The sequence below is a fragment of the Trachinotus anak genome, unplaced genomic scaffold (genome assembly GCF_046630095.1).
Source record: "Trachinotus anak isolate AG129_WGS33_773 ecotype Australia unplaced genomic scaffold, CSIRO_AGI_Tana_v1 ptg000012l, whole genome shotgun sequence".
NCBI lineage: Eukaryota > Metazoa > Chordata > Actinopteri > Carangiformes > Carangidae > Trachinotus > Trachinotus anak.
In genome coordinates this window covers 3,641,652-3,668,402 of record NW_027273863.1, presented here as the reverse complement: position 1 = coordinate 3,668,402, position 26,751 = coordinate 3,641,652, and the positions used below count along the sequence as shown (strand labels likewise).

Below are 26,751 nucleotides of genomic sequence, written 5' to 3'. Positions count from 1 at the left end.
AACTCAACAAATACTCAAATAACACTTTTATTAACAATTCACTTGTGTGATGTCCATAAACATGTGTTTCCATGCCTTCTCACCTTACTTAGTCACTAAATTGGATCAATAATGATAATCCTCCAGAAGTGCATGTACCAAAACTATTTGTACGGAGTGAAAAACATTTAGTACTTTCAACTAACCACAATAGAAATGTCACTTACACTGACCAGAGTCCAAATCAGTGCTAATTTACAAACATAGCAGCACTTTCAAATGTGCAATTCCCTCGCTGAACATTATGTAGCACAACACTGCAACTACAGTCTTGTTTTCAAGCCAGAAGTTTGCTCATACATTTCAAACCTGATCTTTGAAAAGGACAAAATGCTGACTTTAACTATTAAAAAAAAGGAAGAAATGCCATATTACAGAATGTTGATATGTCCATAAACATGTGTTTTCCATTCTTTCTCACTTCACTGAGCCACTAAATTAGATCGATAGATCTTAAAGAAAAATCCTCCATAAGTGCCATATGTGCCAAAACATAAATCATAAAAGTACAATTTGTACAGTAAAAAACATCTGTACTTTGAACTAACAAAAGTTAAAATGTCACTGACATTCATGGGACCATCCAAATCAGTGCTAATTTACAAACATTGCACTTTCAAATGTACAATTCTCAAGCACTTTAGAAGCTGGACATTTTGTAGCACAAAAGTCTCCAGTGCAACTACAGTCTCATTTCAAGCCAGAAGTTTGCTCTTGAGGGACTGGACTTTGTTTGACAGCTTTGAATCATCCAGTTCCAAGAAAAGTTTCTGAAATACCTCAAAGGTGTACTTCAGCTGGGATAATCGAGATTCAATGCGTAGGTCAAGCCAAGGAGGACAGAGCAAGCCCTTGCAATATCTCCAAGTCCTGTGATGACTTCTACACCCTCTATGACGACTGCAATGTTCTTTGGGCTGTTGCTTGTAGAAGCTCCAGGCTAATTGCCATTGTGAGCTGTTCAAGTTCCTCCAAGTTGTCAGTGTCCTGCAACATGAAATTTTAAGTGTCTTAGTATAAAACGTACATATCACATTACTAGACAATACATTCATTATTATTTTCATAGCTTATAAATCTGTTTTATTACATTTTATTTCCTCAGTGGGCTTGGTCTCAAATCGTTCTGTTTTCTTTTCTACATGTGACATGTTTATAGTCCACAGTTGTTCTTCCATTGTAATGAGGGCTTAATGCTGTTCTACTATTGTATCCCTCTCTATGTACAGTATCATGTGGAAGAATAGTGTTCATCCCTCTAGTTGAGTTCAGAGATTTGGAGAATCTATGATGAAGAGCACTGAAGCAAAAAACAAAGGTCTCAGATCTGTGTCAATTTACTTGACAACAGCACCTATATGAGGAATTAAGGAAATATGGTCCTTGAAATAAGTTAATGCAAATTAATGTCACCTATGTTGAATTCTTTGATGAGATGTCCCCATTGCTCTCCAAGGTATTCTATAAGACACTGAAGGACAACCTCTCTGGTCCTCTCAACCGGAGACTGCACTAAATCCTGGGGAGGAATGCAACAACTGATAAGTCATTCACCAAAAAAAAAAAAAAAAAAAATCACTGGATGTTTCTGTAATTTAGAAATGTAAACATCTGTTTTTGTACGACCTGGATCCTATTTTTGTGGTTTTGGCCATCATGTCTATCAATTCTGATCGTACTTTACATGCCTTCTTTACTTCATTTATAAAGCTTCGTCAGACCAAAAGACACAGCTTCATAATGGTTTTAAGTAGACAATGTACTGTATATGACTCCGTGATTATCCATTACCCCCTTTCACACATGCACTGCACACCTGAAATTATAAAGACATCACCTGGAGGAGTTGAATGTGTGAGCACAAATATGACTATGAAATATGAAAATGAATCTGACATTAAATGGATTTAACCCTGACAGCTCTATAGTACAAAGTCCGTGTCATGTCTGAATGACCCCATGTGTGAATACAACAGTGAATTCTCCGGAGCATTCACAGTGAGGGATGATGGATAAGAAAAACACAGCAGGGCAGCTAAGCTGCATTGTTTTGACTAGAACTGGACGCTCCAAAGCTAGCACTAATGGGAGAGGACTTCCTCTCGTTTCCTCTCCTTTCCCCCTTCTTTCCTCTCATCTAGCAGATTTTGAATTGTCATGTTGTTGCACCTTGTAGTTTGGCCTTGGTGTCTCACACTCTGTTTCTACAGATCTCTCCAGAGCTCCATCCCTCTGCACCAACCGCTACTTGCATCATCCCCTTTCCTCTGCTGTTAAACCGGCCTGCCCTCCCTGTCCATGACCCAGTCTGCCATCCAGTACTCCCATTAAGCTGGCCTGCTCTCCCTGCTTTCCCTCCCACCAGAAGCTGCCTTCATTAACCATTTGCATGTTTTCCCATATTCCATGTTGTAAACTGTTTTCTTGTCTGTATACAACATCTATTGCACATCTCCCCATCCTGGGTGAGGGATCCCTCCTCTGTTGCTCACACTGAGGTATCTCCTGTTTTTTCCCCTGTTAAAAGGGTTTTCTTGGGAGTGTTGTCTCAGTGGATGTGACAAACTAAGGGCAGAGGATGTTGTCATGATACTATGTAAAGCCCTTTAAGACAAACTGTTTTTAAAAAGTGGCTATGAAAATAAAATTGCCTTGTCTCTGATCAAAACAGCAACAGTATATTAAAGGCATTAGCTGTTATTAGTTTTTCATGTATTCAATATTGCCCCACTGAATAGTTAGTAATAGTTCATTAAATTAGGGCAGCAGCTAATTTCTGGAGTACAACTGTCTATCCTTCAGTTTTTGTCCTTATTCATATCATTTGGAAATCTTATGGAATAAAGCTACTTCTAATTTTAAAAAAGTATTGTACCTCCAGCGGTTCCATTATGATCTCCAGTCTTCTTCCAAGTGCTCCTCCTTTGGCACGAAATAGTGTCAGTAGCTTGGGAGTGTGACGGTCTAAAGAAGACATAAATTTCGGCTCCAGATGTACAGTAGTTGTTCGTTGAAATTCTGCATTGATCTGAAACACAAAGGTAACAAATGAGGCAGTAAGAGCAAGTAAAAGTATTCTTATACATAATGAAGTCAATTTGACAAATTATTTGGAAGCAATCCCTTACAAGGTCATCATTTTTACATTCTCATTATCTCTTAACAGGAGTTACAAATTCCAACTTACTTGAGAAGGATCAAACAGGGCAGGCCAGCGGTCCTTCATGGCTCGAACAGTTGGACACTGATTGATGATTTCATGTCGTCTGAGGGCAAATGTTTTGTTCATTTTGTCTTTGACTATCTTTTCGTTGTTCTTCTTTTTTGACCCGGTGACCAGCTCTTCCCTTACTTTCTCCAAGCTCTGCTCATTTTCACCAGCTGGGTAGGGTGGCAGATAATTGACCTCTGCTCTTTTTGCTTTTTTCACGTTTTTTGCAGACTTCCTGTCAGCAGGGAGTTTGTGTTTCAGAGCATTGCATGTAACATCTGGGATACCAAGGCCTCTTAGCTTTGTTCTGTAGTTAGCCATCTTGTATTTAATGCTATTCTGCCATCCAATGACACCTGCAGAGCTCCCTGGATCCTTCAGACATGGGTGTGCCTTGATAAGTGCTTCAGCGACAGAAAGACAATTCTGGAGCGATAGATAGGGAGTGTATGTATAAATGGACTGAGCTAGCTTTTCAAGTATGTCTGACTTGATGTTTGGGGTTGTCAGCAGTGTGCCCTCTTTTCTGTAAACTTCATTGGCTCTTTCAAGAATCATTTCGGTTTCAACAGAGAATTGTGGAATAATGAATTCAGTTGGCCATTGTTTCTTTTGTAGGCTGCTGCTTGATGACATGGTGGCTGAGCTTACAGATGATGAATCACATGAGTCATAAGAGTCTTGTGCAGTAGAACTTGTGGAGGCAGGATCATTGGATTGCTCTGAGGTGAAACTTTCATTGTAGCTGTCATTGTGTGGTACTGGATACAAATCGAGAACAACTGGTTCAATTGTCACAACCTTAATTGTGGCTTTGTGTGTAATTTCAGCAGTGGAGTTCAGAGTAAGAAAGTCCTCAAAATCTGGATCTAAATACTGCAGGCTGAAGTTGTCTGGGATTTTAATGTCTGCTTGACGGCCGAGTTCAGCTCCTCTATAGTCCCTGGTATTCCGGATGGGAGAGTCAGTTTCTCTATTCTGTGACCAAAGATGACCCGGAGCACTGCTGAATCCATGTCAGGTGGCCTAGTGAGAAGAAAATAATCTTTAAAAAAGTAAAGGTTATAACTACATTAAGCACAAACATTCTCAAACCCTCTGAAAACAAGTGATGTGTGGTCAGCTATTTTTTTGGAAATGGGCTAATTCACAAAATCACCAACAATCTAAAGTTTATGATAGAGGGAAAGATAGATTCTAAAATGTACAACAAATGTAACGTTTCAGTGTAACCACGCGCAATCCTGCAAGTCTGTAAGATGCAAGTGGATAGACATCTTGAAGGCTGAGGTGATGGACAAGATTCACTTCCTTACAGGTTTCCAACAGAAAAGATCTGAGGTGCTCCAGGTACCAAGCATTGAGTTTCTTGACAATGAAGTAAAGACTGCTTTCCAAGATCAACATCTGTATGATCTCTACAAAGTCTGGGAGCCCTACTGTAGAACCATACGTCAAGATCATCCCAGCTGAATACCTTGTTCCATGGTATGTCACGGTGTTCGACAACTGTACACTTGTTAGCTGTGGGAACAGTTTCTTCACAGACTCCTGGATGTCAACATGCAGTACTTCCAAAGGCAAAGATGACACTTTACTGATTACCAGGGCAGGCTTAGCCATATTTCTTTGCCAATTGTAAGCCATCATCAGCTGATGTTTTGTTGAAAGTGACAGCAAGACATTCTTGAAATTGCTTGAGAACCTCACAACACGCTTGAAGAACTTATGCTTGGCCTCAAAGCGCATAGTCCACAGACCAACTAGAGGACCAAAGGCTTCTATGAGCGCAGGATAGTGCTCCAAAAAATGGTGTTTGGGTGTCAATCTGAAATGAGGGAAAACTTCTTGCAATCTGTGACGATGCTCAGATATTTTTAGGTCAAGATAAGCAACACTTTCAACGGAGTGGAGAGGGGCCACAGAGAGCTCTACAATGTCCTTAAGGGTCATAAGAATTTGCCACGCTGGATCATCAGAGGGTATCCTTGCGCCAATGATTAGTGGCAGTGACCTTATGAGTGCCCAGTTCTCATGAGCATTTCCTCCTATAGTACCACGACTACCAAAATTTACTGGGATGGACTGAGGGCGGTCAAGATTGTCTGTAAACTTAAACGGAAACTGCTTTATTAAGTCATTAAGTTCTGATAATGTTAAATATTTGTTCTTAATGAAAGTATTCAGACAGTGTGCCAATTCTGAAGGGACAATGCCTTCAAACAGGTCATGGAGTATGTCAGGAGGGTAACCCCTAACAAAGCTGAAGTGACTCTGCTTCTTAGTCAGTGGGCAGGCTTTCTTGACTCCATAGCAATGAGGCAAGGTGGGGTCATCTTCTACAGTTTTGAGATGCAGCTTATGGGTTTCTTCTGTGCGAGGTGGAAATTCCCCACAGCGTACCTCCTTTTGAGAGTATTCAGAGTGAGATCCTAAGCAGAACCTGCAAATGTAAGGACCAATGAAGTTTTCAACAAGTCCACCAAGAGAGTGTGCACCAAGATTATCTGCCGCCACACAATATACTGTCCCTTTTATGTTCTTTCCGGCACAGGCAACAAAAACTCCTTCTTGTTCCAAGACAGACAGATCTTTCAAGAGAGGCTCTAAAACAAAATCATAGCCGAATCTTTTAACATCAACGGTTTTGCAGAGAATGGCCAAGTTTATTGCAGAAAGAGTAGAGCGCAGTCCAGATGGTACATTTGCCAGGATCCAATAAACAGCGGTGATCTTGTGTTTCTTACGTGATGTCCCTAACGGGTTGCAAACCTCAAAATCATCAACATAGAGAATTAACGCTATTCTTGGTTCGTCAACAGCAAAAAATGGATTTTGTTTGAAATTTTTCCCGTCTTGAAATGATTTATACTCAGTAGATGAGTTTGTTTTTTTCAAAACCTCATGTGCAATATCCTTATTGGTTAATATATGCTCCAAGGTCTGAGGAAGGGGCACATATTGAAAGCTGAGATTCTCCTGCGAATCAAGGATGTACTCTACTGGCTGGACAAATTCAAACTGTGTCTTGAAATACTGCCTTCTCAGATAAACAGAACCAAAGGGCCCATCTTCTCCCAGTGCCTTGCTTGTAGGGTGTGACTTGCATAGTTCCTCCACCAATTCTTTCACAATGTCCTCCTCCACAACACAATTATTCTTCTTCAAATTTGCATCGACAAGCTGACGAATTACTGGAGCAGAAGCGGTATATATAAAATGAAGCTCCTCCACCAAATCATCAATACATTTACCAGAAACGTTGTGCACACTTTCCAACTTTAAGAGAAGTGAGCCAATTCTTTGGTGAATTTCATTTGATATATCCACTGGAGGATTTATACTGGCATCATCCTGATCACTATCAGCTGGGACTAAAAGATCAGTTTCATTTTGTAAAGTTTGGTATTCACCAATGACATCTTGTTTCAAGTCTTCAAGTGAATGAGGGTTGTGCTTTCTGCTTTTGTGCACAAAAAATGTTCCATATATATTTGTCTTAAATGTACATCCAACAAAAACACACTCTACAGTTTCATGACTCCTTAGGTGATTGCCGAAGTGACGGAAGTATTCTTTTTCAGTTTGATATTTAGCTGAGCAAATAACACATGTGAAAGAGAGGACTACTCCTGACCCCTTAGCTTCATCCTCTGCATGATACCTTGACAAATGTGTACGGAGGGCACTTAGTGTTTTAAAGGAGCATGGACAATCATAATCGAGACAAGGTACTGAATTTCCAATCTCAAACGTCCTGTGCTGTAGTCTGTAATGCTGCAGAAGATCACCCTTGGTTGTCGCTCTGAATCCACAGACTTTACAATGCCATCTCATTTCGCGGCACCTAAGGAAAACACAAAGTTTTAGATATGAGAAGTGCTTTTCAGCTTCACATTTCTGCACATGAAAATCATCCCCATGTGAAAAATGAAATTAATTCATGTATAACATTTACAACTTATAAATCCTGGATTCTTTAATGAGTGACAATGAGTTTATGTCATTTTAAGGATTTTAATGATATTATTTAACTTTTTTGTGGAAAAATCATATTAAACTAGTAAAGTAGTCTTTTTAAAAAAAACACAAGCTCTTTGATCAAATTCAAATCAAAGGCAAATTCAGGAAGCAATCAATTGCAGGGTCATTATTTTAACATTTACATTTATCTCTTAACAGGAATTACAAATTATAACTCAATCATAATTGAGAAAAGTTACCTAATTAAAATGGAAATCATCCCTGCTGTCGATGAAATGAATGAATGAAAATATATGCTATCCTATTTATAGATCCTAGGATTTTTAATGAGGGAGAAGGAGTAGATGATAATTGAAAATTTTCACCAACACTAATACAAACACCAACCCCAATATAATATTATTATAATATATATACAATAATGTAATATAATTGCAGCTCTAAAACGTTCATGGACTGATTTTATAGGTGTTCTGTCTGTGTCTGTATGACTGTAGAGCAACAATGTTCTGAGTTATCAAACCACCGAAAATGTGCACCCAACAAACGTTTAAAGATTTCTTTCTTTAAAAAAAAAATCGTTTTAAAAGACAAAAACTGCTCTGAGACACGGGTGGGGGGTGTCCGCTGAAGGCGCCGAAAGCACACAACTACAGCCTCTAAGCCCAAATTCATGAAGAATTCCCCAATAAAAATACACAAATTCAAAGGACGACGACGAGCAACATTCAACGGCAGGAGCCACTGTTTTATTTGGCAGATATTTTTGGGTAAATGTGGACTTATTTCAGTAAAAATGTTACTTAAATGACTAGTTAACCAGCCGTTCATCACCATTCATCTTCATGTTAAATTGCCGATTTTTCCAATGGAGTTCGGTGGCTGGTTGGCTCACGATACTAACAATTAGGCAACTATGAAACTAAACACCGCTAATCAGATTTTTAGTCTACTGTTTAGCTGTAAAGTGAGAAAGTTTGTGCCATGTCTTGTACTCTCTTCAAATGTCTTGTGGAGTTGATAGCCTGCTGCATTCAAAACAAAACAAAACAAAAAACCCAAAAGAAATAGACAGGAAGTGCTTTTCAATTAAAATTACATTAATTTGAATTCACTCAATATTCTCTCTATTTGGGCTTAGATAAACACAATGTTTAAGTTTCATTTAACTAAAATGGGTGGATTTTTTTCCAAACATTTTTATTTGAAATTTAATTAAATATTGGCCTCTAAATCAAACATACAATTATATTGAATACATTTTACCTAATGCATTAATTCAAATCTACATGACCACAGAATCATTTCTTACAGTGTAGGCTACTCCCCTCCCCCACCCTAATAAGCGGCAAACAACAGGCTACTTAATTGCTAACGTTTTTATACTGGAGGAACAGTAAAAAGCGGCCGGCTTTAGTCCTTTTTCAAGTGGCGGCGGGGGGGGGGGGGGGGGGGGGGGGACTGAAATGATATTCTGGTATACAGTACATCTAACAAATTATCGTGTTGTAATAGGTGGTGACTGTGTGACAGTCTATGACAGGCAGATATGAATTCATCTCTTTTTTAAAAATCCCTTTCCACATCATGAGGAACAAAGGAAAAAAACAAATTTTATGATAACTATTTAAATAATTATTGGCCTCACTGTACATACAAAAGCAAGTCTAAACTTTAATTGCTCATTTAGTTGATTTCCATATCCTCTCTTCAGAGTTTTGTGTTTAAAATATGAATTCATTCAAATGACTTAAAGCTTTGCATTTCTTTCTAGGTGCATAGAGAATCTATCAACACCTCAAGACCACAGATATGTATTGCACTTCCTATCAACTTTGCTTAATCAGCATAAGTCGACAACATGGCATTGCAAAACAGTGAACAAATCTTTACACAATATAGGCTACTGTATCTTTAACCTGAAGTTCAAACCTGAAAAGCAGAAGACACCAACCCTATGCTGTGAGTGATTTTAAGCAAGCTGTGTATGAGAGACACTATAATCAGACAGGTGACCTCTCTGATATACCAGAGGCCAGTGCTAATGAGGGAACAAGTTTAGATTGTGATCCCGAATGTGCATTGAATCTAGTTCTGAAAAGAATTGGCTTGCTTTTGCTGAAGCAAGCCAATTCACAGATGCATTACAGATGGTCATCTGTAATGCATCTGTGAGGTGCATTGATGCTTTGGTTGAAGACCTCCACTTCATTTCATCTTCAGCATCTGTAGCCGTTGTTAGAAATACACTTGATTCAACACTGAGATTAAACGAATGCACTGTAGACCAGGCCATCATAACTGACTTGGCAGAACAACTTTGCAACTTCCATCCCATTAGTACAGCACTAGGAGCAGGTGGTCCTCTTGGTTCATTTCCATTGTGTTGACCCTGTTGAATATATTCTTGATTTTCAAAAGAACAAGACCTTTCAGTATGTGCCTATTCTCAAAACTTTGCAGGAAATTGTAAAGAATAAAGATATTGCAGAAGGAATCTTATCCAGGGGTTTGAACAGCACTGGATATATTAAGTCAATTTTTGATGGCAAACATTACAAGGAAAATGATTTTTATGCTGGAGAGGAAACACGACTGTCAATAATCCTATATGTAGATGATTTCGAGGTGTGTAACCCATTAGGGACATCCAAAAAAAAAAAACATAAAATTACAGCTGTTAATTGGGTTTTGGCAAATTTGTGATCTGAGTTACAATCTGAATTAACATCGATACACCTAGCTTTGCTTTGTAAAGCTGTTGATATCAAACACTTTGAATACAAAGTAGTTTTAGAACTACGATTGAAAGATCTTTGCACTCTAGAACAGGAAGGGGTTTTCATTCCCAGTGCTGGAAAAAGTGTTAAAGGGACGGTCCTCTGTGTCGCAGCCAATAATCTCGGTGCACATTCAATCAGTGGAGTAGTTGAAAGTTTCACAGGGCCATATACGTGTAGGTTTTGTCTTGGACATACTTCCAAGTACCAGACACATGAAGTGCGAGCTGGAGCATTTCCACGTCGTACAAGGGAGGACCATAGTTTGCATGTACAAACTGTTAGAGATAATCCCAGTTTAACACATTCCTTTGGTGTAAAGCGGTCCTGTCCACTGACTGACAAATTGACCCACTTTCACTTTGTCTCTGGGTACCCACCAGACGTACTTCATGATATATTTGAAGGGATTGTTCCAAGGGAGCTGGCGTTGTGTATTCAGGTTTTCACCAAGAAGAAGTACTTTAATTTAACTCAACTTAACGAGTTAATTAAACATTTCCCCTACAAGGGCACAGACAAATCCAATAGCCCTCAAGAAATCCCTCAAAGTTACATAAAGCGCAAATCTATAGGGGGAAACGCCCATGAAAATTGGGCCCTAATACGGTTGTTTCCACTCATTGTTGGTTCATTGATACCTGAAGGTGACTCCGCTTGGCAGGTTCTTCTAACTTTGAAAGACATTGTTGAATTGGTGGTTGCCCCTGTTCATACATCTGAGACATACATTCCTGGACTTTAAAATATCTGAACATCGTGACAGATTTTTTACCATTTTTCCAGAAGAAACACTGACTCCCAAGAGCCATTATCTGGAACATTATCCCACATTGATCCAAGAATATGGGCCTCTGGTTAGTGTATGGACAATGCGCTTTGAAGCAAAGCATCGCTTTTTTAAGCAAACTGTGAGACACACTAACAATTTCAAGAATGGTGGAAAGCAGGCACTGTGTGTTGCTAAAATTTCTGAGGTACCTTTAAATGTGCTGCATCCAGACATACAGGAAACCTTAAAAGAAACATCACCACTCCTTTCTACTGTGCTGTTAGCTAAGACTGTTACCTGTTATGGAACAAGGTACAATGTTGGCATGATCCTTTCCTATGGCTCTACAGGTGGACTGAGATTATTCAGATTGCCATTTTGGAGAATTGTGTGCACTTCATTGTAAAGTTACTTGCTGCCTGGTATGAAGAGCATCTGAGGTCTTTTCAGTTGGAGGACACTGGGAAAATAGCACTTTGGGAGCGGCAGAAACTTGGTGATGTCTACCCCTTGGCTGCATACAGTGTGGGAGGAAAACGTTTGGTTACACTGAAACGTCACATCGCTTGTTCGGTTTAGGTAAATGACAACATCTGTACATGCATCATGTAATCTGTATTCTGGTCCATCTAACTGGGATTATTATTTCTTTTGTGCAATTTCATGACAGTTGTAATTAGTATATAACATTATAAATACATTGTTAGGATTCCATAATTCAAGTGTCCCACAAATAATTATATACTGACTCAGTATCTTATGCAGAGTCATCTACATCAAATGCAGGGTCATCAGCATCAACTGTAGAGTCCTCCGCTGGAACATCATCTTCACAGGACACCATTATCCTGCCGAGACGGAGAAGCACCACTGAACAATGTCAGCCAACTCTTCTGACTGCCTCAAAGGTCAAGGCAGACATATTGGAGAAGCTGGCTGAAACTATATATATGTATACAGCTTATCCATCAAGTGCACAGATATGGGATGTTGCTGAAATATCCTTGCCTGAAGGAACCTGGCTCCTTCTCAGGTTACTATGGCTGGCAACAAAGCCTCAAATACAAGATGGCAAATTATCGCACCAAACTCAGGGGGTACGGTGTTCCTGAGGTGATGTGCAATGCCTTGAAGCACAAGAGCCCTGCAGACCAGAAATCTGCAAAGAATGTGAAAAAGCCTCAAAAGGCAGAAGTGAACTACCTCCCACCTTACCCAGCAGGACAGGATGAGGAAAGTCAAGAACAGGAAAGGATTCAGTTGCTAACTGAAGTAAGGAAAAGGGACTACAACAAAATAATCAAAGAAAAGATGGCCAAAACATTTGCACACCAAAGAAATGAAATCGTGAACCAGTCACCCACCATAGAGGACATAAAAGCCAGATGGCCAGCGCTATTTCTAATGTGAGTTACAGGTGTACGCTAATTATAAACATTCCTTTGCAATTGTGAGCAGTCAGCTATTTGATATAAAATATGCTAAGTTACTGTCATCTCATAAATCATGGTTTCAGGTATTGTCAAGATCAAATATGGCTCACAAGTTACATCATTTGTCTTTTAAATCCAGGATGAGTTCCACAGAATTACTACAGTGCACCTGGAGTCAAAGTTCATGTCCAAGCTGGATGAATACTCTCCCAGGCTTCTGAACTTCTTCCACTCAAAGGGCGGGACCATGGGATTGAGGTTGCAGACTATCCTACTAAAGGTATCCTACTGTATGTTTGGCCATATTATGTTTTTTTTTATTTATTTAAATGTATACTATATCTGCAGGAGGACATGTTAACATTTGACTGTCTATAGAACTGTGACCATTCAATTAGCTCATGCAAAATGTTTTCATTTTTATACACTGATTATAAACAATGTGCTCTTTGTGTCTTACACATATACTGTATTCGTGTATTTTCAGAATCAGAATCAGAATCAGTTTTATTGCCAAGTATGTTTTCACATACAAGGAATTTTTTCTGGTGATTGGTGCAATTGATCAGCAACAGTGGGGCTCTCTAGCCTTGTTGATGAGGCTAATAGCAGATGGGAAGAAGCTATTTTTGTGGCGAGAGGTTTTGGTCCTGAAGGACCGCAGCCTCCTGCCAGAGGGGAGTGTCTCAAAGAGTTTGTGTCCAGGGTGGGAGGAGTCAGCTACAATCTTCCCTGCACGCCTCAGAGTCCTTGAGGCGTACAGGTCCTGGAGGGACGGAAGATTGCAGCCAATCACCTTCTCAGCAGAGTGGATGATACGCTGCAGTCTGTTATTGTCCCTCTCCGTGGCAGCAGCGTACCAGATGGTGATGGAGGAGGTGAGGATGGACTCAATGATGGAGATGTAGAAGTTCACCATCATAGTCCTTGGCAGGTTGAACTTCTTCAATTGCCTCAGGAAATACATCCTCTGCTGAGCTTTTTTGATGAGGGAGCTGATGTTTAGCTCCCATTTGAGATCCTGTGTGATGGTGGTTCCCAAGAAGCGAAAATGCTCCACGGTAGCCACGGGGGAGTCACACAGGGAGATGGGGGTGGGTGGGGCTGGGCTCTTCCTGAAGTCCACTATCATTTCCACTGTCTTCAGAGCGTTTAGCTCTAGGTTGTTCTGCCTGCACCAGGTCACCAGACGCTCAGTCTCCCACCTGTAGGCAGACTCATCGCCATCAGAGATGAGTCCAATGAGAGTGGTGTCGTCTGCAAACTTCAGGAGCTTGACAGACTGATGGCTGGAGGTGCAGGTGTTGGTGTACAGGGAGAAGAGCAGAGGAGAAAGAACGCAGCCTTGCGGGGATCCAGTGCTGATGGTCTGGGAGTCAGACACGTGCTTTCCTAGCTTCACGTGCTGCCTCCTGTCAGACAGGAAGTCGGTGATCCACCTGCAGGTGGAGTCAGGCACGCTCAGCTGGGAGAGCTTGTCCTGCAGCAGAGCCGGGATGATGGTGTTGAAGGCAGAGCTGAAGTCCACAAACAGGATCCTGGCATAGGTCCCTGAGGAGTCCAGGTGCTGGAGGATGAAGTGGAGAGCCATGTTGATGGCGTCATCTACAGACCTGTTGGCTCTGTAGGCGAACTGCAGGGGGTCCAGGAGTGGGTCAGTGATGGATTTGAGATGGGACAGGACAAGGCGCTCAAATGATTTCATGACCACAGAGGTCAGGGCAATGGGTCTGTAGTCATTTAGTCCTGTGGGCCTTGGTTTTTTGGGGACAGGGATGATGGTGGAGGATTTGAAGCAGGCTGGCACGTGGCAGGTCTCCAGTGAGGTGTTGAAGATGTCTGTGAACACTGGAGACAGCTGATCAGCACAGTGCTTCAGGGATGATGGAGAGACAGAGTCAGGACCGGCTGCTTTGCGGGGGTTCTGCTTCTTAAAAAGCCTGTTGACATCTCTCTCCAGGATAGAGAGAGACGTTCCTTTGGTAGGGGAGGAGGGGGGTTCTGATGTGGCTCTGATGTGGAGGTTAGTGTCAGGCTTGTCCCACTGTCTTTCAAAGCGGCAGTAGAACTCATTCAGATCGTTGGCCAGACGGAAGTCATTAATGGAGTGGGGGGGTTTAGGTTTGTAGTTTGTGATCTTTCTGAGCCCTTTCCAGACAGAAGCAGAGTCATTGGCTGAGAACTGGAGCTGAAGTTTCTCAGAGTACAGTCGTTTAGCTTCTCTCACCGCCTTGCTAAACCTGTACTTGGACTCTTTAAACTTGTCCCTGTCCCCACTCCTGAAAGCTTCCTCCTTTTGCCTCCTGAGCTGACTGAGCTTAGCTGTGAACCAGGGTTTGTCATTGTTATAACTCACCCTGGTGCGTGATGGGATACAGCAGTCCTCACAGAAGCTGATGTATGACGTCACAGCCTCTGTGAACTCATCCAGACTGTTGGAAGCAGTCCTGAACACCTCCCAGTCAGTGCAGTCCAAACATGCCCGCAGATCCTCTATGGCTTCACTGCTCCACTGCTTCGATGTCCTCGCAACAGGTTTACACAGTTTTAGTTTCTGCCTGTATGTGGGAATCAGGTGGACCATGACATGGTCAGAGTGGCCCAGTGCAGCCCGGGGGACGGCGTGATAAGCACCACTGATTGTGGTGTAACAGTGGTCCAGAGTGTTCCCCTCTCTGGTCGGGCAATTAACAAACTGTCTGTATTTGGGCAGTTCATGACTGAGGTCACCTTTGTTAAAGTCACCAAGGACAATAACTACGGAGTCCGGGTTGGTCTGCTCCACACACAGTATCTGGTCTGCGAGCGCCCGCTGTGCCTCCTGCACGTTGGCCTGTGGTGGGATGTAAACACCGACCAGGATGATTGAGGTGAACTCACGGGGGGAGTAGAAGGGCCTGCAGTTTATGATGAAAGTCTCCAGGTCAGGAGAACAGTGCTGCAGGATCACTGTCACGTCTCTGCACCAGCCACTGTTTGCATAAAAGCAGATTCCTCCACCTTTCGTTTTGCCGGACAGCTCTGTGTCGCGATCCGCTCTGAAGAGCTGGAAGCCGGCCAGCTCCAGCGCAGAGTTCGGAATCGATCCACACAGCCACGTCTCCGTGAAGCACAGGACGGAAGATGAGGAAAAGTCTCTGTTCTTCTGCACCAGTAGCTGAAGTTCATCCAGTTTGTTGGGCAGTGAACGAACGTTGGAGAGAAAGATACCTGGGAGAGGTGTGCGGAGTGCGCGCCGGCGGAGACGCGCAAGCGCACCGGCACGTTTTCCTCTCCTCCGGCGTTTCACTGTGAGAGCAACGGTCAGTGCACCTCTGACCAAAATGTCCAATAATCCCACAGATGAGTCGAGAAAAGTAGGAAAAAAATCCACTGGAGTTGTTTCTCTGATATTAATGAGCTCTTCTCTGGTGAAAGAGCTCCGGAAACCTGTATAAATGTAAACATCTGTCTCTTTAAACAACAGCTGCCACTCACCCCTATTTTCTAGCTGCTTTAGCGTCAACATTTTGGGAAATAGCCTACATTGGCAGTCTCTTCATGAGTTAAAATGGAGTTAAAATGATATTGTTTCTCTTCCTCTACTGTAAATTTGAAGGTACACCCAGCAGCATATCTTATCATAAAACATATAAACAGTCTGTCCAAAAGTCACAAAACTCACCTACCAGCTCACCATATGGTCAATGATAAACAGAACATTCAAAGTGTTTTGGTTTTATGGAAGTTTGTTTTTCCTTTTCCCAGACCAGTGACTTTCTGGAGTCATAGCTGGTCCTCTGAAAACCTCAGTTAAGACAGGAAGTGTTTCATAAAACTGGTCTCTCACAGCACAGAAAAGGATCATTGACAGTGGTCTTTCTTTCAAAATAACACAAGCCTCCTAGCATTAAACACTAAACCATGACCTTGTGTAATATTAATTTATGTTATTTCAGGCTCCTAGCAATCCTGCCATCAACATTGTCATCCAGTGTCTGATGTTGTACTTTGGGGAATCTGCCGACCAGCTCTTTAAAGAGTATGATGTAACTCTCTCATTCTCTATTTATTTAGGACCATTTTCTTTAGCTGTACAGTCTATAATACAAAATGTTGTTGTTATGGTAGGATGCAGATGAAGGCAGTGTGACACAGGACCTTGCTGTACAAGAGATGAAAATCTACAGCATGCAGACCAATCTGTCTGAAGGTACAGAGGACATCGGAATCGTGATAGACGGAACAAAGGTCCTGACCGCTCTGGGTAACTTTCCAAGGGCTTGTGCCATGCTCATTGGTTTGATGTATGCCATGAATCTCGCATATCCCAAGGACCTCAGGTACACTTTTGAAGCCTTTCAGAAACTCTTCCTCGAACTGGATTGTTCAAAGCTTTCCCCAAAAGTGAACAGCCTCAAGCAAGCTACTGGTTTAAGAAAGTGACCTTAAAGGGACACTAGTGTGCTCAGCAATTCTGTGCTGTAGTTAAGTGTTCAAGTCTTGTTCAGAATAAATATGTTATCCATACTCATTTGAAGGTGATGTTATACTTTGGACTTAAAACTGGCACAAGTAAGTGTTTTTGTAGCTTGGAAGCCAGAAGTAATATGCAAATGATAATGCTGCATTATTACCAGGACAGTGAGAGTTGTGTTTTGAAAACACAGAGCTCCTTGATGTACTAACACTCGGCCACCAGCTTAGGTCATATGTATGCCAGTGACAGTCCACAGCAAAACCAGACACTCCTTTTGTTTTTCATGATTCTTCTGGTTTTTCTTGCAACACCACCTCACTGCTCCATTATGAAGATGACTGATATTCTGCTGGGTCTTTACCTCTGTTTTGTGCCACTGTTAGTTGTGAGCACAAGTTATACTGCTTTGACAATGAGGAAGTTAACTATACAATTGGCCTGCCTCAAACAGCAAGTGCCTTTGTTTTTCTCCAGAAATACTGTATCACACTGCTTACAGGCCACAAAGCTCCTGCCATTCTGGAAAGAAAATTTGGAAATATACGTCATCTGTTTTGTCTGATGTCGTTGTTGATGTTTCACAGATTGTCTTTTGAAGAATTGTTAAGTCACTGTCACATGGTTTACTTAGAGGCATTGTCTGAGTTTCAGTGCTGCAGATAATTACTCTTGTGTGTTCAGAAAAAAAAAACTCATTTAAGGGACTTGCTGCTGTGATTCTGCTGTGTACACCAGGGATACATATGTTGTATGCTTTAATAGAGTTATTTGAATTTGCACAAATTAATGCTTTGAGTGCCACTTAAGTTAGTAAAGAACCAAACCAAATGAAGTACCTGTTAACACAGGGATGTTTTGATTTCTGTTAACTGTTTAAACCATATTGGCCTTAACAATTTCAGTTTTCATATTAAAAGAAAAAATGTATTTATTTATTTATTTTTGTAGTCTAAAAACACTGCCAGGTCATAGGTCATTCTGCACTTAGGAGGAATTTGTAGATCTCTCTCAGCTTTCCTTGATTTCACTTCCTAATTGCCTTGATCAAAATACATAATACCGGTAAACAGATCGCCAGCATACACATCCCTATTGTACACATTGTTGGTGTTTTTATAGCCTTTCTCTCTGTTTCTTTGTATTTTGGCATTTTGTTTTTGTTTGAAAAATGTTGAAAATGTATGTGTAAACAAAGTTACACAAATAAATGTTTATCTGCTGTTTTCCTACATATGGTAATTTGTTAACTGACCTCCAGTAAATTCTTGCAACAAAAAGGCATGGTATTAAGTAGAGTCCACATGAAAAAGTTATGGCAACAAAGTGACATATATCAATATTATATCAATAATATTCAATAGATTTCATGTCATGTGGTACCAATTATAAGTTGGTACAACTTATTTCATTTATTGAATCCATCTATCTATCTAATTTTATCTAGATATTTAGAAGGATAGCCTCAATTTAACCCATAAAATTAGTAAGTATAAATCAATGTTATCCAGATATTTAGTAAATAGAAATCAATTTCATCCAGGTAATCAGTAAATATGAATTAATTCCATTCAATTAATTAGTAAATATAAATCACTTTTTCCACAGATATTTGGTAAATCCAAATTACTTTTTCTCAGATATCTAGTAAATATTAATCAGTTTTCCCTGTAGAATTGATTTGGATTTACTCAACCTTTGCCATATTATTAGTAAATCCAAAATATTTCATCCAATAATTTTATTATTTTGTATTAAATAGTTTTGTTTAAATTAACTCTATTAAATCAATAGTTTTTAATCAAAGTTGAAGGAATTAAAATCTCTTCAATTATATTAAGTGTCACTTTGTTGCCTTAATTTTTTAGACAATGGTCAAACCTTTTTGAGTGTATAATCTCTCCCAGCACAATGCAGCTGTCTCATATCCCTAGGCTCCTCGACTAGCTCTTGCTGCAAAGTCAATCACTGAAGCTTCCAGACTTGACTGGGTGTCCTCATGGGCTGATAAACCCATCTTTACAAAAAATGACTTTTTCCCAAATCTTGACCTTTGAAGCAAAAAAATAAAATAAAATAAAAATAATGTCATATTTTCAGGCCATTTAGCAGTACAATGAAAGACTCAAGGCTCTTTGAAACTGTCCATGTCAAACCAGCCTTGTAGGAGCTTGCTCTCTTCTAGTGGTAAGGCGTGAGCTGCTGGTTCACTTCCTGGGCTGCATACCCATGATGCAAAGTGGATCCATTGAAGAAAAATATTTCTAACACTCACAAATAGCAGATTATCTGTGTATTATTTACTCTCCTAATTTTACCTTCATATTGATGTATGATTGATTTTTCCTGGATGTGATAAAAACCTGATGGATTTCGTCAGGTTTTTCTCACTGGAAGACAAACTTTGTAAAAATATGTTTACAAAACTGAAATGCCATACATTTTATATTATGTATCAGATGTTGACATTGTCACATAGACACCAGGAGAGATTTCACCTTCTATGTGAAGAAATAAAGGACTTCAACTTTCAGCTCTGAATCAAAGTGAATGGCAAGGACAGGGTGACCCACTGACATTCTGTCTCCCATTCACCCCACACCGACCCCTAACAGGCGTATGATGGAAGAAGATTTGTCATGTTAACAAACTATTTTGTAACTCTATTAAGACCATAAACAAATAGACCCACTCATAGGCCCTCTGCAGACATTTCTTTTGGGTCATGTCTTTTGCTCACATCAGGCCATGCTTGCTAATTAGCCTTTACAACAGCCTAAGAGAAAGAGCTGTATCTCTGTCAGATTTCATTCCTTCCTCTTTACAACTTTCATTAACTTGTTCCTCCAAAATAGCATAAGAGGATGATGTGCCTGTGTTTGTCAGATTGTATTCATTCATTCTCTTTTTGCATCACTTTCTTACTTCTTTTACTACTAGATAACCTAAGAGGTGTGTGAGATTTCAGCCCACTTAGTTATTTTTCCTCCTAAGAGAAAAAGGGAAGAGTCTGTGAAATGTAGCCTAAGAGGAGATAAGGTCTGTGCAGGTGCCAGTGTGTGAGAGATATGTGTAGATGTGTGTCAAAATGTTCTTTTTCAGGCCAGTTTCATTTTTTTTTTCAAATTTAAAATTTTTTCCCTCAATTTTTATGCCTTCAAGCACCATATAAAACCTCCCAGACTGACAATGTTTCACAGGTTTGTTACCAAAGCAAGGTCAAAATTGTAAAACTGTCAAACTGTGTTTGATGGAAGCATAATTTTATGACTCTGAGCCACGCGGCAAACTCTGGGGCTGAAAGATGAAGCCAACACATTAGTGTCAAAAACTGCAGTTCCTTGAATGACCACTTCAGTCTGGTCTTGAGTCAATGCCGATTTTATATAACTCACCTGATGAAAGTTGGGTGAGTGTATGCTTACTATAAACTGTCATGCAACAAATTCTTGGCTCCACACACGGCGCACTTCTTTGCCCATTTTTGGTGAGGCTCTACCAAGATTGCGATGATGGAGCAGCCAACTCTGAGCTTCAGAAACCTATGGGTGATGTCACGAAGGCTACATTCATCTTTATATACAGTCTGTGCTCTGTAAACTAGAGAGGAAGCTTGTCAACAGCCAACCTGTGATTAGGTCTGTGATTGTAAGGAAATGATGAAATTACAATACAGTTTTAAATGAGCATGAAACATGGAAACTTAAGAACATTTGTCCTCCATCTCAAACTCCTTCCTACAGTAAGTTTGTGGTTGAAAAAACGTAACTCCATGATAGTTGAAATACACACTGCAGGCATTATAGTCTCTGCTCTCTTCAGTCCAACATTGAGCAGTCTTTTTAAACATACTTGTTTTGGACTTTCTGTAGCATTTTTGGCAAATGGCCTCAATCCAGCAACTTTTAACAGAGTCTACTGAGGCACTGATAATGAGGAGAGCAGTTAATTGACCGCATGGGCCCTTCCTCGTGGGTGTCCCTCTGACTCCTCATCAACAATCAATCCAACCCCGACCGCAACAAATAAGAACTGAATATTGCCTGTGGCTAATATTTTCAGCTCAGTAAGAGCGTTTCCTATGCAACCAGAAAAAACTTCAGAAATTGCTCTCGAGTAGTATTGCAGTAAAAGCCAAGGGCAAAAGCTTTTGCAGTAGTATGTGTAAAGTTTGGTTTGACTTTACCTACACATAGATTTTTAGCTACATTAGCTGCAGGGCTCTAAGAATGGAAATGTTGGTTCCTTGGACAGTCAGTGCATCATTTTGGTCCAAACTGAAATATCTCAACAAATACTGGACAGATTGCCATGAAATGTAGTATTGCAGTAAAAGCCAAGGGCAAAAGCTTTTGCAGTAGTATGTGTAAAGTTTGGTTTGACTTTACCTACACATAGATTTTTAGCTACATTAGCTGCAGGGCTCTAAGAATGGAAATGTTGGTTCCTTGGACAGTCAGTGCATCATTTTGGTCCAAACTGAAATATCTCAACAAATACTGGACAGATTGCCATGAAATGTAGTATTGCAGTAAAAGCCAAGGGCAAAAGCTTTTGCAGTAGTATGTGTAAAGTTTGGTTTGACTTTACCTACACATAGATTTTTAGCTACATTAGCTGCAGGGCTCTAAGAATGGAAATGTTGGTTCCTTGGACAGTCAGTGCATCATTTTTGTCCAACAAATACTGGACAGATTGCCATGAAATGTAATATAAAGTGCACATCCATGGTTGCTGCAAGATCCTATTGATCAGGATGATTAATTTGGTGCCATCAACAGGCCAAATTTATCACTGATCTAGTGAAATACACTCATCTGGCAGTTCATTAGGTACATGTTGCTTGCAATAATGTGTTCTAATCCAACAATCCTGTAATTAATCCTCCTTTCATGAAGGTTGAACTGTAGTGTATTGCACAGATGGGGGTTTCTGCCTACCCTCATTGATATAAAGGGGTGGACAAAATCTTGGAAAGACTTGTCTGTATAACGCAATACAACTCAACAGCACCACATACTACAGCCTCCAAAATGATTACACTGTTGAATCAACAAATCTCTAAAACAGTTTCAATAAAAACTGAACATATAACCTACTGTATCAGATTGCATTAGTTTTGAAATGTAGGTGTACCTTATAAATATATTTACATATTTTTCAGGTCGATGAGAAATGTTTTTCCAGGATGAGATTTTTTTTTAATGTGCATATCCATGTTGGAGATGTGCTGGTTTGCATGTGATTCAGTAAGAGCCCTGACATTTCCTGTAACACCAACATCCACAACTTAATGTGTTGCCAAATTTAGACAGACTATCATGTTCCCCACACGATGAACTGTTATAACTTTTCCAGTCAAATTCCACATCTGATGTTTGCTTCACCGCCATCATCTTCAGATACTTTGGTTTTTGACCAAACACCTGCAAAGCTAATGGCATTTCCATTCATGTTTATCCTCATATAGTCACATGGTGTAGCTGTACACCCTTGTTTCATTAATTTGCACATATGCTTTAACTGCAAAATAGTGGAGACACTTCTTTTGACAAAGTTTATTGATGAGGTGCTTCAATTGATATTCTTCCACTCTATAATCTCTTAAAAGTCCCATATTGCATGAGGTGAGATTTCCATGTATTTCTTGATGAAACAGGTTTTATAAAGCAGGTCTAGGTTCTACATTAATACTGTGAAAGTATCAGAGTGCTCAGTTCACAAAGAAATGCACACAGCTTGTATTCAGGAACTGAGTCTCTCTTCTGATTGGCTGACCTGCCTGTTATTACTGAACTTAGAACCACAAATATATCTTATGGATATCAAATCTTTGAATAAAACACACAAAAAGCATAAAAAATGGGACCTTTATATCTATACTATAAGGAGATGTCTAAATAAAAAGAAGATGAAACACAATATCAGATATTTTATACCCTATCACCCATATATTGGTATTCTAAGAGTATTACATATTTTATTTATTTCTATTTTTTGATAGAAAGGTGAAAGGCACAAGTCCCAGGCCCCCCAGTTGAGAAGTGATCTCAATAACCACATTAATGTCTGCCATCCATCATCTCACAAACATTCCTTATGTTTTGCACACTATCTCAGCTCATCACTGTCTGCCATTACATTGAGTCCAGATACTTTAAATTATCTCTGTCTGAGTGGATCAGAGAAGCTGGAGGATGAGACATTTGGGAAAAAGAGATGAGCAATGAGTTTTCCATGTTTATGACCCATAACATTATTGCAGTTGACACAGATAATAGGGCGATGGTAAATGTAGTGACTTTTATTTCTTAACCAATCATAACAAATGGACAGCCACTGATGTAAAATGGCAATAAGCCTGGAATGCATACCTATTTAACTTTTGGAGAGCAGACATAAAAGAGATAAGGACTGTAAAGAAGAGTATCCCAGTGCAGATGAAATATTTACGCCAGAATCAATCAATTCAGCATTTGGTTCTGATCAAAGCTTCCACAGTGCAGTGTCCTCTTAGCAAATGCTATTGCAGAGGAAACAATTACCATTTATCAACTTAAGTGTAAGCAATTATCTTTCCACATTACAAAAATAAAAATATTATTGTACTGTAGTTTGGAATGAAAAATGAAAATTTTTGAAATTACACACCTGAATGTTGAAGAATAATAATGTACATAAGTAGAATATTTTATGTCTTCAAGCTGCACTAGTATTTTCTAGTGATCAAATTACTATGACTAATGAGGTGTCACTCATAGCAAGTATTATTGAACAACTCTCCGGTTAAACTCAGCTCTGGGGACCATTTTAGCATCTTTTAATCAACTGTTCTGTTATTACAACCTGCAACTTTATTGCTTTGGTGCAGTCCATGTTTCCAGCTACAGCAGGCAGTTGTTTCAGTGTTCAATGTTGAGTCAATGTTCCAGTTGAAGAATAAGATTTTTAGATGTGCTAATAGACATTCATGTCATATCTCCTAGAATGTGCAAATAGGCAGCTGCTTGCTAACATGTTGGCCATATCAACTATAAAAAGTTAAAAATATGTCAAATGTGTGTGCGGTGCTCAGCTTGTTGTGGAGTTCTTTTTAACCTAGAGCTAATATGAAGCCTTTGCTGTATTAGCTACATTAAATGTGAAGGTTTATTGTCCTGGCAACCAGTACTTATCCATCAGCCATCTCTGCAGCTGATCTGGAGATGTATTCTAACCTACTTGGCTTTCAATAGCAATTAAAAGTGTTAAGCTAGCAAGAGGTCATTACCACAGCAATGTAAGCTGCTAATCACTTATTATTATGAGTATTACTATTGTTATTATTATAATAGTAATATAATTTAAAAGGTTAATCACATCATCATCCTACAGGAAAAATATATCTAGTCATATGTCTAGTCAGTCAGTGTTACTTTTAATTATTTAGAAGACACTGCACATTACACATTTGTGTGCCATTAAAGATTCAGAGGTTAGAATACCATGTTATGTGTAGGTTCTTAATGACAAGTGGACAATTGAGCGCTCCTCACAGACAAATGCTGCTGGTTTACAATGCTGGTAAATTTGAATGAATTATATTTTTGTGCTCTGAGTTACTGACAAATAAACAGAATGGTTAAATTATGGATCATTTATTCGAGCTAATGAGGTATAGCATGTCAGTGTTGACAAACGTTTAATCTTTGTACATGTTGCTAAACTGATTCATGCAAATATGATCAGGTCGCTGGCAACATGGTTAAACATCACACAAACAGGTTGTGAGCCTGACTCCCCCGTTGGGCAACATAAAATGGGAACTGCCCCGTCTTTAAGAAATAACCACTGTGAAAATCAAGCATATAACATGTACAGTTTTTGAAGCAGTGTCACACGGCCTGCTGGCCCATAGATGGACCCATTCTGAAGTTTTTGAACGTGTTCTGAAGGAATAAATGCTTAAACTTTTAATATAGGCAGGCTATGCCTCATTAGAGTCTCTAGAATTCTAATATTCAGTTCATTTAGCGCTAACCGTGAGCACATAAATATGATTTATTAATATCTATAAGTAACATGTACTAGCAAAATCAGCAAGAGGTGGTGATTCTCTACTTTTGAGGAGGTCCAGAAGTCCTGTTGTCTGTCCATTTTACCATTATTTATAATCATAAGGATCCACAGATCACAAAAATGTAGAGTGTTTTTTCATAAAAGTATTGTGAGTCATGAATATTGTCATGAGAAGTCCATAGCAGACTATCAAGCGATTAATTATTTGCAGCACATTTAATTCATCTCCCTCCTTTCTGCTTCATCAGTGCTGTGTCAGAGGAGATGTGTTTGTTAGCTTTGTGTGTACAAAATGGAGGTCTGCAAAGATTTGTTTAGATTTAGCTCCAGGAGGCCTATATGAAGACAGGGAGCGTAGCTGAGTGAAAGAGCAGTGATGTAGATTTTTAACCAGCATTTTCAAGTGCATCTTTTGTTTTATTTTGAAGTTTGTGGTCTAGATTGTGTCATGTGAAAGGTTGGAGGTGTCTTTTGGAGCTTTTTCTGGTGGTCATCGTAACAGAGGTTGCCGTTGTGTAATATCAATTAGTGGGTAAGTTTATAACAACAAAATTAGCCAAAGTAAATGTTAAAGAGACAAACATCAATTAAAGTAAATGGCAATGTAACCAATGTTCTTTCAGTCTAGCATTAACATTAAATCAGCAGCCTCACATATCAGTTGTTAACAGACTAGCATTGAATGCTTGCTTCAATAACTGTTGGTGGTTAATATTTCTCAAACACTTAGTTGGCAGTAGCTGTCAAGATGGTCGCGCCATTTGTGTGCAAACAATGTAACTTATCTGTGTGAACCCTTTCCAGATTTACCACCATATCAAAATGCATACGGACCTGGCTAATTCTGGGTTCAGCTGTGGTTTGCTGACTTGTTCTAGCAGTTTTCAGACGCTGCTTGCACTTAAGTCACACATGCATCGGAAGCACACACAGCCAAATAAACGTATCATAAGCTGCTGACCTGCTCAAATTGATGCAGTGATTTATCAGGTAGAGGGATGCCTGCCCCTTTCCCAATTGTAAAAAACATTTTCATGTGAAATCATCTTTCACATCCCACACCAGCAGAAACACACAGAGTCTTTGGAGAACCATGCACAAGTACATAGTTCATATGCATTTTGAGAATGAAGATGATGATGGTAATGATGTAGAAGACACATTTTTAACAAACTTGGGACTGCTCAGCTAAAATGCTGCTGCCAGCTACCAATATCCAAAATTTAATAAAGGAATTCCAGTTGGTGCATGACAGCAACGTGGAACATATCTTTCAAAACTGAGAGATTAATTAACAAAGCTGAATATGTCAGTGATTGATACTGTTACTGAACAGCATAGCTGGTCTAAACAAGAGCAATCTTCGGGGTTGTATAATGAGGGAGTATTTAGGCCTGATGGAACCCATAAGACATATTTCAAGAGGAATTTTAACTACAGTATCTGTGTAAAAACACCAAAGGAAAGGACTGTTTCTTGTAGTACGGTATGTTCCAGTAAGAGGGACCCGAGTCAGCCAAAGCACAGTACACTGAAGCAAAGGCATGTAGTTCAGATGATCCACATTTGCTGGACGATGTAAGGGATGGCAGGAATTTTAAAGACAAGGATATTTTTCAGCAGTGCATGTCTTCCGTGTCCATTTTCTTGTACCAGGATTCCTTTGAAGTGGTAAATCCCCTCAGCTTAGGGAGAAAAAAGCACGAACAACTTGCTGTTTACGTGTCCCTGTTGGAAATCTCTCCGCATAATAGGTCCTCTTTAGAACCCATACAGCTTGTTATGCTTTGTAAGGAGGGAGATTTGCAGTTTTTTGGGCAAGAGAAAGTGTTTGCCCCCCTTGTATGAGATTTGAGAGATCTTATAGAGGCAGCTGGCCAGTGGTCAAATAATACAAGGTGAGTTCTTGCAATAGCTGGAGATAACCTTGGGTCACACATGATCAGTGGTTTCACAGAAAACTTCAGTAAAAGTAAATATTTGTGTCACTACTGTGTTACAGATAGAGATACTCTTCA

General features: G+C 39.8%; 1 protein-coding gene across 1 annotated transcript; it reads right to left on the bottom strand.

The window, feature by feature from the left end:
* Window positions 1-885: 885 nt before the first annotated feature.
* On the bottom strand, window positions 886-7,298 carry LOC139629849 (uncharacterized). Its single transcript, XM_071492748.1, has 3 exons — window positions 3,227-7,298; window positions 2,915-3,067; window positions 886-1,558 (listed from the first exon to the last, which is right to left on the bottom strand). Exons 1-3 carry the CDS (start codon window positions 3,884-3,886, stop codon window positions 1,433-1,435), a joined length of 939 nt encoding a protein of 312 aa, XP_071348849.1. The 5' UTR covers window positions 3,887-7,298; the 3' UTR covers window positions 886-1,432.
* Window positions 7,299-26,751: the final 19,453 nt, after the last annotated feature.

Coding starts and splice junctions, on each gene's coding strand:
- LOC139629849 (XM_071492748.1), bottom strand. CDS start 3,886: ATGTCATCAAGCAGCAGCCTACAAAAGAAACAATGGCCAACTGAATTC. Junction 3,068..3,226: donor CCCTGTTTGATCCTTCTCAA/GTAAGTTGGAAT, acceptor TTTGTGTTTCAG/ATCAATGCAGAATTTCAACG. Junction 1,559..2,914: donor TCATAATGGAACCGCTGGAG/GTACAATACTTT, acceptor ATTCCTCCCCAG/GATTTAGTGCAGTCTCCGGT.